The sequence below is a fragment of the Poecilia reticulata genome, linkage group LG1, assembly GCF_000633615.1.
Source record: "Poecilia reticulata strain Guanapo linkage group LG1, Guppy_female_1.0+MT, whole genome shotgun sequence".
NCBI classification, from domain to species: Eukaryota; Metazoa; Chordata; class Actinopteri; order Cyprinodontiformes; family Poeciliidae; genus Poecilia; species Poecilia reticulata.
The window spans coordinates 22,459,493-22,471,534 of NC_024331.1; the positions used below are offsets into that span (position 1 = coordinate 22,459,493).

At 35.7% G+C, this 12,042-nt stretch overlaps 1 protein-coding gene across 4 annotated transcripts in view; it reads left to right on the plus strand.

Annotated features, from left to right (window-relative positions):
- Positions 1-4,853: 4,853 nt before the first annotated feature.
- Positions 4,854-12,042, plus strand: part of clockb (clock circadian regulator b) — a 24,653-nt gene continuing 17,464 nt past the window's right edge. Inside the window, exons 1-4 of one of the 4 annotated variants that reach the window (XM_008416385.2) lie at positions 4,854-4,986; positions 8,802-8,893; positions 9,763-9,923; positions 11,874-11,962. In XM_008416385.2, coding sequence (XP_008414607.1) covers positions 11,946-11,962 — 17 coding nt within the window. In that variant the 5' untranslated portion in view covers positions 4,854-4,986; positions 8,802-8,893; positions 9,763-9,923; positions 11,874-11,945. Of the gene's footprint in view, positions 4,987-5,242; positions 5,745-8,801; positions 8,894-9,762; positions 9,924-11,873; positions 11,963-12,042 lie in introns of those variants that run through there. The other 3 variants (XM_017307342.1, XM_008416377.2, XM_008416369.2) reach the window with 3 other exon arrangements.

Below are 12,042 nucleotides of genomic sequence, written 5' to 3' on the forward strand. Positions count from 1 at the left end.
GACTTCCTGAAAAATTAAATTGTAAAATATTCGTCTACATATGCAACTGCCTTAGATCTCCAACTGATGGTTCCAGAGATAACTTTGGACTTTATCTAAAGAATTTTGATCCATTTCAGTTGCAACTTTGAAACAAAAATTATTTATCAATAGAGCCTAAAGGCAGGCATGATGGCTTAAAAACCTGCAGATGTTTTAGCATTATTGTAACATCTTGTGGCCATCTCTGCTTTGGTTCTGCTGGTGATAGCAGGGATATAGAGCATGATAAAGACCATGCTCTGGTCATTATCATGCTCTGTTGGAACATTCAATCTTATCCAAGAAATCATCCAATAAATCATCCACACAAGGCCAGGCTGAACACAGTAGAGTCAATTTGTTCCTCAAATGTCCATCCACTCAAAATCAAACAGCAGATGTGTATTTTCTCTTTGAAGCATTGGTTTCACTTACTGGAAGAATTGAAAACCATCATCTGGTAAAAGTGCATTGAGACACTGTTTGATCACAATCCAGGGTTGTGTTCAGTGTATTGCCATTAAGTGAGAAGTCTGCTGGTGGTGCAGATACCTTTGTGAGAGTTGTTGGGTAACTTACCTCCTCTGCTTCATTAGCATTAGCTTTTGGAGTTTTCTCTGCTGCAGAAGGCTCTTTTTCCATTATTAATGGTATTGGTTTTGTGTTGGGGAGTGACATGTTAGGGAAAAAAATCATTCTGTTAATGATGTAGTGAATCATATTTTTATGACTCAAATTGTATCATGACCAAGAATCAGTTTAGAAATGAAACTGAGAAACTGTTGTGTTTTTCACATCCCTGACTCATGGCAAATCTAAACAGAGACAAACTCCTGTGCTGAGAGCAAAAAGGCTTGGTGCCTTTTTATAAGCTGATGTATCTGAGTATGTCTCAACATCCTACCCTTTGCTGATAGGAGACATCTTTTATAATTCATAGAGGTTTATTTGCAAAATAGTTGTGCGGCAGTAAATGTGTCTCAAACTGTGGTTTCAGATTTTATAGGAGAGTGTATTGAATGTAGAGGTCCTTATCTGGTTTAGGTGGGGCTCCTGTTAGTTTTTCTGCAAATCCTGCAAGTTAACTGAGTACAACTGACTTCATTCTGCTCCTTAGAAGAGAAGAGCACAAAAACTGGGAGAAAAGATGTCTTCCTGGCATCTGGCAACAGTTGACTGTTTGGCAGAATAATTTTAGTGGTTGAGTTTTTTTCCGTTAGGCCTGGTCTCCTAATAAAGACTCCTATTGTTGACATAGTTTATTTGCTCAAGTTCCATTGAAGGAAGCTGTTCTTATTCATTTTTGAAGTAGCGGTTTGTGATGTCGATTTATTTTTGACATTGAATCTTTTTAAAGTTTTGAACTAACCCTTCATATTTCAGATTTTTACCTTCAAATTATTACTAATTTATAAATAAAAGTTGCATTATACGGTATTATCTGTCTTCATTTACTGCTATGCCCTTCATTCCAAATATAAAACAGGGGCTGTAACACATCTATTATAATGTAATCAAAATCAATGCGGACAACAAATAGTAGTTTAGAAAAATAATCAAAAAACTTTCTTTTAAACAGTATTCTATAAACCCAACAGAAGCATATTCAAGTGTTTGAATTTCCCTCTATCATTGTCTTGCCTCGAAGTGTTTCATTAAACAACAATCCAATACCAATTCCCTTTTATCCATAGTAGTTTCACTCATAAAACTAAAGTTCTGAGTGGCTACTTCAATTAGCAGTGCAGCACACTGATATCTTTACATCAACAAGTTTCACTTAAAAACATGGCATTAAGGTTTCATCCATCCAACATGTTGAGATTCTTTGGAAATCAGGGATAATATGTTTTCTGGACTGCAAATCAGAGTTATTTATAATCTTATTAAAGTGAATCCAATTGTATGGAGAGGCATGAAATCACGTGGCAGCCCATAGGTTCACGTCTGTTTGTTTAAGAGAAGAAAACCATGCAAAGTACAAAATGTTCTCTTCAGTAGAGGGCGCTAATGTATAGAAAAAGAACAACTCTGGGGTTCATCGAAGCAGTTAGGTGAAAATACTTCCCGAGCCTGCTGACAACTTTTCTACGTTTTTTCACCCTTTGAGCAGCTTTGTCACATTTTTAATAATAATCAAATAACTTTTCAAACATTCAAATCTCTAGTGGATTTCACTTTCTTTCATCAAATTATAAGTTATGTGAATAACTGGAGAGTTCTGAATTACTGGTTTTACAAAGGAAGTAAATTTGTTGAATTTGTCAAAACTGTCAATATTTATAAAACGATAATCAACGGTAAAAGTAATTATAACTGTGTCTATTTCTGACACTGATTTAGATTTCAGAGATGTACCTCAAAAAGTTCTAAATACATATAATCAGTATTATAAACAGACTTGTGTTGTAACATAATTGATGCTGGTTGGGTTTCCTACTTTTAAACAACAACAATTGTAAAAAAAAAATGGTTATTTAAGGGTTTTTTCCTACATGTAGGAACATTTCTGAAATTAAAGTAAAAATCTGTAAGTACTTTTTCTGAACAAAATAGTTGTCATATCTTGTTCTATTAGTCTGTGAAAAATCTCAGTCATAGCTTTAACGGCCCACAAAAAAAAATTCTATCAATTTTAAGACTGCATATTACACGCATTACGGAAGTATATCTGGTTCTTTCCAAATATTAAAATCAGGCAAATAAAACCTCAAGTGACCCATAACACATGACATGACACATCATGCTATTACTGTGAAACGTGAAACATAGCAACGGCACAGACTCATACTGAATGCCAAACATGGAGGTGGAAAGCTGAGGATTTGGGTTTGTTTTGCAGCAGCATGACCTTGTGGTCATTGAGTCAACCATGAACTCTTCTGTATACTAGTAGATTCTAGTAAGAAATAACCTGCCTAGATGTTTAACCAGTTGCTGACTTAAGCAATTCCAGCAAACATGCAACGTAAGTTAAAATGTAGACCTCAGCTTGACTAATATTTTTAGCAGATCATTTAGAGTTGTGCAAAAACAAGAACCTATACGCTGAATCATTGCTGCAAGGAACAAACCAAAGTTCCACCAGAATAACTTTTAAAGACTGAGATGTTTCATAAATGCTTGAAGTTATTGCAGCTAAACGTGGTCCTGAAAGCTACAGAACATTCTATTTTTACTCACTGTTTCTGCAGTTTGGCTTAGTTCTTGTTGAACAAATATTGACATAGTGTGGAGGGTAATTTTGTGTACTTGTATTTGAATAATACGAGAGCCTGATTTGCAGTAAAAGTTTACGAAGTAGGTAATATGGTTCTCCACCCAGGGGTCTTTCCCATTGCAGAAGGCAGGAGAATTATCACAAGATAAATAAATAAAACGCAAATATCTGTTAACACCAAATTCATTTCATATTGTTTGTTTGCATGTCCAGTCAATGGGTGGGAAGAACCTCAGTGTATACTATGTGGTGTGATCAATGTTAGAAAATTGTTTGAAAGATAAATTGTAATTTGGAGAAAACAAAGAGCAATATTCCATTTAAACAACCAGGCAGACATTTCTGTAAAATCAATAAACTTACTTTAAATAGTTTGTTTAACAGCATTTTATGTTGTAAAACATTGTTTAATCAAAATGAAGTCTATGCTCCTCCAAAAAATCCCATGCCCCAATACGTCTGTCGGCAAAATATAAGGCATATTCAGTTCTTTTGAGTACTTCCTTTTCTTTCCTTTGTTACTTTCATGGTTTCAATCAAATATCCCTCTTTTAAAGATCGTTCTCTTGTGTTCTGTACAGCTGCAGCAATTAAGTCGTTTAACAACACAGAATACATTTTAGGAAAACTGGTAAACAATAAAAGACAACGTGTTTCACTGCTTTGCAGTTTGTGACGAGAACAATATTAGAATCAAATTTGAATGCCTCAGTTTGACATCAAAATCTGACAAAAGATCATAGTGTTTACAAATAACAGCTTGATTTCTGTCCCTCTTGTAATGTCATCAACTAGCATTTGCCCAATGGAGAAATTGCTTATTTTCTTCAGTGCACTTTTTTTTTTTTAAGTAAAACCTTGAAATTTCTCGGATTTTCTAATGGAATTACCCTATATACTTCATTAACCACTGGTGTTTTTACTGTCAGTAGGACAATGGGAAAAAATACACCAAAATCTTTTAAATTAATGCTTTGTTGTAAAACATTATTTAATCTAGATTAAGGCAATCTAAAATTCTGGTGACATCATATAAAGCAACTAATCAGAGTTCTTTTGGGTGCCTCAATTTTTCTATATCTAGTTTATTTCCAGTTTTACTCACACATTATTAAATAAGGGGGGCCTCGAAACTAGGTATAAAGCGTCATGGCGTCTTTCGCCGATGATTGGATGTTGATAAAAAGAGGAAAGCCCTGCTATCTGGGCTGGGCTATCCCTACAGTAATCTGTTTCAACCTAGATATGTATCACATTCAGTCAATTCATCATAAATTTATCCGCTTAATACATTTTGAGAAGTGTCAAACAAGCTTTAAAAACTCACTTAAACAATTTTAAGTAATTTATTACAATAATCTGTAGGCAACCTAATATTTTAGAGGAACTTCATAATTTACTTCTTGTCGAGTAAAACGCAAATGAAAGTTTTGAGTTGCCACATTGTACTTATAAAAACCTCCAATGGACTCAGAGTGGAGCAGCCAGGTTGAAACGGCCATAAAAACGCGGAGTCATTTCTCCTCCGGAGATCACTCAGCAGTTTCCCTCCGTTTCTGCTACTGTACTTGCAAAATAGTGCGCCCTACTGTCTCTATTGCGCATGACTGTACGTCGTAATATGAAGTAGGCCTCCTGTTTTTCTCCCCAGCCCGAAGTCCTCTCAGTCCTCCTGGCCCCCACCGCCTCGACGTGACGCTCAAGTAAGCAAAACAAGGAGACTGGCTGCTAGGTAATTCGTGAAGGTAAAGATATTTTTTTACTGCACATACAAAAGCTTTTGTTGAGAAACAGCTCAGTTGTTTGTGTACGGTGTTTTTTTTCGGCGTGCGGAAGCGGTCGGACTGCAGAGCAGGCTTCGGGACTGTTTCCGCACGCTCGAGGGAGAGTAGAGGCCCAGTGACCCACATTCTGAGCTGCCAGTATCTGTGTGAGCGAGTGGGCGTGCGCGTGCGCGGCTCCTCCTTAAAGAGAGAGTGTGTATGTGTGTGTGTGTGTGTACGTGTGTGTGTGCGCGCCCATTGACTATACATGTATGCGTGTGTGTTTGTACATACATCTGCCGCGAAAAACGTTTCTGCCGTCGCTGGTTTAGGCTGTTTCTCACTGGCTGGTGTTTCTGTTTTTGTCGGCTTGTCCGAGGACGCTGCCTCGTGCGGTTGTTAAGACGCACTCTCTCGCACTGTTAGTGGCACAGCGGTGATATTTTGAAGATTATTTCGTCTTCAATGTCAGTTGTTGCGTGACAGCTCCAGGCGCGGCGCCAGCTTCCAATGATAGAGACAGAATTTTTTTATTATTATTATTATTTGGGATGTTTATTTGATCAATGTGAATCGCGTTACCATTTACGAGTGTAGCGGGAGAAAACGGGGACAGTAAGAGCATTAAATCTCTTGAGTTAAATGGGCAGTTTTCGGTAGCCAGCTTAGTTAGCCTGCAAGCTAGCTGTATTGGTTGTTCTCTTATGGTTGTATAACAACAACACCTGTGGCATTAAAAGGTATGTAAAATACTACTTCTTGGTCAACAGCGCTGCTGCGGCCATGTTGCTAATGTCAGAGTTTATTCATTAGTAATAGTGCTGTGTTTCTTAGCACAACGTAATAACGCTTCACCTACTGACCATCAATTGCAGCTCGAACAGACCCATCAAAGAGCTATGAATGCAAAGTAATGAGAAAGATAATATGTTCTGGGCTTCTTACAATTAATGTGACCTTTCTGCCTGCAGTCAAATCTTAAGAGCAGGGGTTTTGAAATAGTCAGACAGTGGTTCTCCAGACAGTTTAAAGATGCTATCCAGTGGTGTACTTTTTTATTATACTGATATACTAACAGTTGTACACTTAGAATAAAAACACAGCAGCACGATAGTGAAGGATGGATTTCACTGCAAAATTTGACAAAAAGCAAATATTAAAAAAATGCAATGTTTGTTTGTTTCAGTGACATCACAAGAGGCTATAGTCATGCGCCTACGTTTGCAGTTTTGGTCCTTTAGTCATTTTTTAGCAATGAAAAGATCTGGGTCATTACCCTTATTTGACAATTTGTACTTCAAGATTATCATTTCATCCCTTCCTAGGATCATTTTGTAAAACAAAGTATATTGTAACATGTACTTAAACCATAATGAGCAACTTTGATTTTGTGTTGTAGTGGAAAGTTTCATGACAATTTAGTCTGATTTATTTTGGTGCTGATAAGTTTTGAGTCAGTTGACTTTCCTGAAATATGTTCTGTTAGGTTTTTTTAGTTATATAACTGCTTTAGTTACTTTAAGCAGTGTTAAAATATTGAAAATTACTTCAATTCTTTGTCAAAGTGAGTACAAAACATTCCCTGTGGCGGGTATAGATTGACAATGCTCAGTACAAACTACCCTGCATTAGTCTGAATAATTTTGTTCTCATAAAAAGTTAGGCAACAGGGAAGGCATCAAATGGTGAAGGGGCAAAATAACTAGTATTCTAGTTGTGCAATCTGCTGGTGTAGTTTCATGCACACCAGGTATTATATGGCTTCAAATAATAATATAAACTATCAGATTGTCACGTACAGTTAATTTGATTTGATCAGGAGTTGTAATTTGTCATATACAGTAAATAATCTCCTGGTTCTAAGCGTAATACAAAGTTTTCAGAATCAGAGAATAATAGTCAAATAATTTGTGAGATTTGAGCATATTATTTTATGATTCTTGAAAATTCTTAATCAAATCAAATCATATGTGATGCTTTAATTGGTAAAAAGTAGTTTGCTTACAGGTGTGACATGGAAGCAAGAAGGGATGAGATGGTAATGTGTATAAAATTTGGGTACAAATTAGTGACCACTAAGTATTTTCCAAAAATTTGCAATATGTATTTCAAAATGACTCAATTTTGTCAGACCAAAACTTCCTCAATAAGACTCAGCTTTGCCATTAGCAGAGGAAGGATATAATAAGGTTCCTCTAGGTACTTGCAGCAGTTTTAGCAGTAGTTATAGTAACCTACTACCAAGGTTTCACAATATTTACAGAAACTATTCATCATCCAATTACTTTTTTGTAAAGCAGAATAGCCACAGTTATTCATATTGTGGAAAAATACTGTGCCATATTTATATTTATTGCTATAAATGTTATGTATTACAGTTATTTAACTCCTTAACCCAAGTAAAAATGTGTAATAACATGATTAATAATTTATTAGCAACCTCTCCAAGTTGTTGTTGCATACAAGTACTTTTCCATACTGTTGTACTATTTTCTGTTCTGCTAGAATAACACACGCTGATATTTGGGTTTTAGTTGGCCTGTCTCCTCAGGTAGCCAGTCTGTAATAGACCTGATGCTTGTAGCTTGCCAACTATAGTTATTAAAAAAAAGGTTACCAGAATAGTAGGGTAATGTAGCTTTTGCGCATTACCCATGTTTTCCAATATGAAAAATATTTCCAAGCATCTAAGTTTTGCCATACTTGTAATGAAGGAGAATAGTGCTGGAACATTTTTCAGCCAGCTGAGCTGCCGTGCAGCTGGAATAAACTTTACCATTAAAAAAGCTACAGGCTGTAACTCTTTAAAATCTCAATAAGCCTTCATATAGATTACTTTCTTGAGTCTAAAAGAGCAACAACTATTTATTCGTTCTTAATAATGTTGACAAACTAGGCGTGCATTCTAAAGCATGCTATGAACTGCTTTCATGTAGTTTGGTGAAATTCCTGCTGTGTTTTTACAACGGCTCAGATGTTTTGCTGCAACCTTATTACCAAAAACACATTTGAAGGAAGAATCTGGTGAAAACAAACAAGAAGAAATCCATTTTTTTATTAAGGTAGATTAGATTTTGATTTAAATAACACCTTTCAACAAAATATAATAAATGTAAAATACTGACCATGGCATGTTCATAAACTTTGAACTGAGCTGGATTGATTTTTTTTACAGGAAATATCTGGCATGTAATTTTAAGAAGGAGATTGGCATAACTTAATATTTCAATAGGTATTATTACATTTCTTGAATGTGGGCCATGCAGAGAAATAAATTGATTTATTTGTCTACTGAAAATAATTAGCTTATTATTTTGCAGAGAGGATCAAGCAAATATCGAGTCTCATCCCTCAAGCCTTTGAATGTGTCAAGCAGCAGCGTTTAGTTATTTTGACTCACTTGATCGGTTTTTATGGGCTCTAACAAGATAGCCGTGACCTTTTAGGCATGTGAGAATTCATGATTAACTAAACTCCAATTTAATAAATTGATATGGATATTTAGATCAGCTGCCAAATTAGCAGCTGAATTAGAGTTACAGTTTGGTGTGAAGAACTGAGTCATTGTTTATCAACGTCCCAACAAGTTTTTAGCATCAAGACATGATGAAGGCATCGCTTCTTAGCTTTGCCATCTGCTCTGATCTGGCACGTAATCTTCTGAAAATGTGCTGCCTAATTCATGACATGAATTATATTCGTAGATTTTATTATCTGTTTATATTTTTTATTCGTGTTGAGTGATTCATGATGGACCCAGTGCTAGTGAATGAATCAGGGCTTTCTTTGTGTTGCAGCTCAGGTGTGGTGAGAAGTTTTGTCGCAGCTTGCAAAGAAGACTTGGATCTAAATAGGCCAGTTTTGTCTACAAGGGACATTCCAGCTGAAGGTGAGTTGAGAAGTATTCTCAATAAGTGCTGGCAAATGAAAAGTTTCTTGAAGGTTTGTGGTTTTATTTAATTATTGCGCTTTCAAGCACAGGAATTTTTAAAGACCAATTATCCCACGAGTTCACGTGTTTTAGAGGAACCGAAACTTTTTTAAACATCCGAGTTTAAATGTTGTGTTGCAGAATTTGTTGCCAATATTTGTAATAAGGAAGCACACAATGTTATTAGAGCCCTTAAAATGAGCTAATCTTATGTCAAATCTCTGCCTCAGATCTCAAACTGTATCTGTAAAAGAAAACAAATAGCATGATGGGTGTAGTAATGAGATATTTTAATTGCATACAATTACATACAAGTTCTGAGGATTTATGTTATAGTCCTTTAAGTAATCTTATTTTGATTGTTTATAATCTCTGGTCTTTGCTTTGCCTTATTTTGTTGATTTAGTCAATGTTGCTGAACCTAAACTTACATTGGATATGTCAACTATTTATTGATGTATCCAACTTAAAAAAATGTTACAACACATTAGAAATCATTCATTCCTGAAATCAGAATCCTTAATGTAGAAATAAACACTTTTTAAAAATTAATTTATTATGTTAAGTTAATCTATTTCAAAATATAACTTTGTTAGTGGTAATTGACCTCTTAAAACTAAAAATATATTTTAACTGAGTTAAAAAGCACTTTACAAAACAAGTAATTAGGTTTGTTTTGTCTAGATGATTCACATCACATGGATTTTTTGATTTCGCCATGATTACATTTCTTGCTCTCTCTCTGTCCTCTGGGCAGGTGTTTGTAAAAATGGAAGATCATTGCCTAAACCCTCATGACCCTCTTTCTTGTGCTCTGGTTTCTTCAGCAGGTTTTGGTCAACCTCCGTTTGTCTTCCTCGTGGCTTGCTGTCCTCTTTCAACCCCAATGACCTCAATGCCTCTTTTAACCTCTGAGTCAGTGACAGTCCCCAACCCATTCTGTGGCCAGTGAGAAAAGACGTTTAGATTGTGCAAAAGCTGCGGCGGGGTGAGGACTAACTTCACACACTTAGACATAATGGAATTGCATAAAAAACACAGTTTTGATCTGAGTAAATTTAATGTATCATCTAGCTTTTGCTGTGACATTAGTTCTATAATCTCGAAAATGTTCTTCAGGTGATAGAAGACCGACTTTGTGATTGTCTTTATGTGATTTTGAAGGCTCAGGTCAGAGTCCATCGCTACACCCAGATTTTCAGGCCTGATCAGTAATTTCTAGCTGTAATAACTGAAGCTGAGAGTTGACTCTGTCATTCTGTTTTAGGTCCAAAAAGAATAACTTCAGCTTTGTTTCCATTTAGATAGAAAAAGTTATGACTCATCAATTCATTGATTTGCTCTGTGCATCTACTCAGTGCTTGAATGAGTTTGTTGCCACCTAGTGACGTTGTAATGTAGAGCTGTGTTTCTACATTATTGTATTATTATTTGTTATAATCTGAACTACTTAAATTTTCTGAAGTTTAATTGCCTGTAAAACAGCTCTTTTAGGAACACATCAAATATTTCACTGCTCTCCCTACAAAATCCTCCCTTTTTGGAGATTACTTGTACTAGATAACTATTAAACAAAATGAAACAGTGCCAAGACATAAAAAAAAAATCTTGACAAGCACTTTTGTTGTCAGGTGCTTGCGTTTTCTTTGACTTGAATTGACTTGACGCAACTGGTATTGATCCAGATTTCATCATGACTCACAAACTGGTTCACAGGTTGTTAAAACATCATCACACATAAAATCGCTGATATATTTCTAAATTTAGCTCAGACAATAAATGCCTACTTAGAATAGAAATATTCATCTTTCATTAACTTCATAAATATTTTTTCTACAGTGCTGGCCAAGCTTGTTGGCACCACAGGTTAAAAATGTTTAAAACCTGGATAAGAAATTGAACTTTTATCACTGTAGCATAATTTTTTCTCTGACATATTAAAAAAACTAAAATTATTCAGTTGGGAAAATAAAAGTATTGTTTTGAACAAAACCAGTAGTGGTGCAAGTATTGACATCAGTCACATTAGTTGTAAAATGCTTAAAGCTACATTTAAGAAAAAAATACTTTTTCTCTTGGGTAAAAAAATGAAATGGCATGACCCAAAAGCTCATGACCATTGGACACTGGCATCTAGCCCAGACATAGACCCACATTTATCTTGGCACCATGCACGGAGAGTGGAGTAGTAATAGTCTCCAAAACTCACTGCTGAAGAACTGATGCAAAGACCATCATCTTAGGATCATAGATTGTCAACAGTTAGATATTACTAACATGTCAAATAGTTAAGATTGATGTTAGAAAGCTTTCTCTGTTCCACTATCACAAATGTAAACATTGAGTTTGTTGGGACTTCAATAGTAACTTTAAGCTTTGATCAGGTAATTCTAAGATTGATATTTTCATCACCAAGCACTCCATGTAGGTTTGAGGTGGAAAGTATGTGATAGTGTGCGCTTTTTGCTCTTCCAAAAGACCTGGGAACCCATCAGAGTGGATTGAAATGCTTGAAATAGCAGGGAATATCAAATGAAAATAAGTAAACCCAAAATGGGTTGTCATTAGGTCTTTCAACACGATAATAACTCAGAACAAATGGTCGAATCAAGACAAAGATAACTCACCAGACACACAGTAACCCAATTTTATGTCTGGTCTCTTTTCTCTTAAAATGAGACTCAGATGTTGTGTTTGTCCTATTTCCTTCAGTGTGATGTTACGATGCTGCAATGCAAGAGGAATTTATTTGAAGATTTTTGTTCATCTTTAGCAGTGGTTAAAATAAATGTGGCCGGCAGTGTTTGCAGTTAATGGTGGTTAAATTAAAAGCGACAAATTTGTTGTATGATTCTTTTGAGATGAGTTATGCTGTTAATCCACTGAATTGGATTATGAAGGATTAAAGCAATCATTTGTTTCGCTCTGGTATTTTCAGGTGCTTTTCCAAATGCCTACCTCACGCCTAAAGAACAAATTACTACAGCCACAGCCCTGATCAGCAGCCACCATGACATCAAGCATAGGGTATGCTGACAAAGACACACACACACACACACACACACACACACACACACACACACACACACACACACACACACACACAC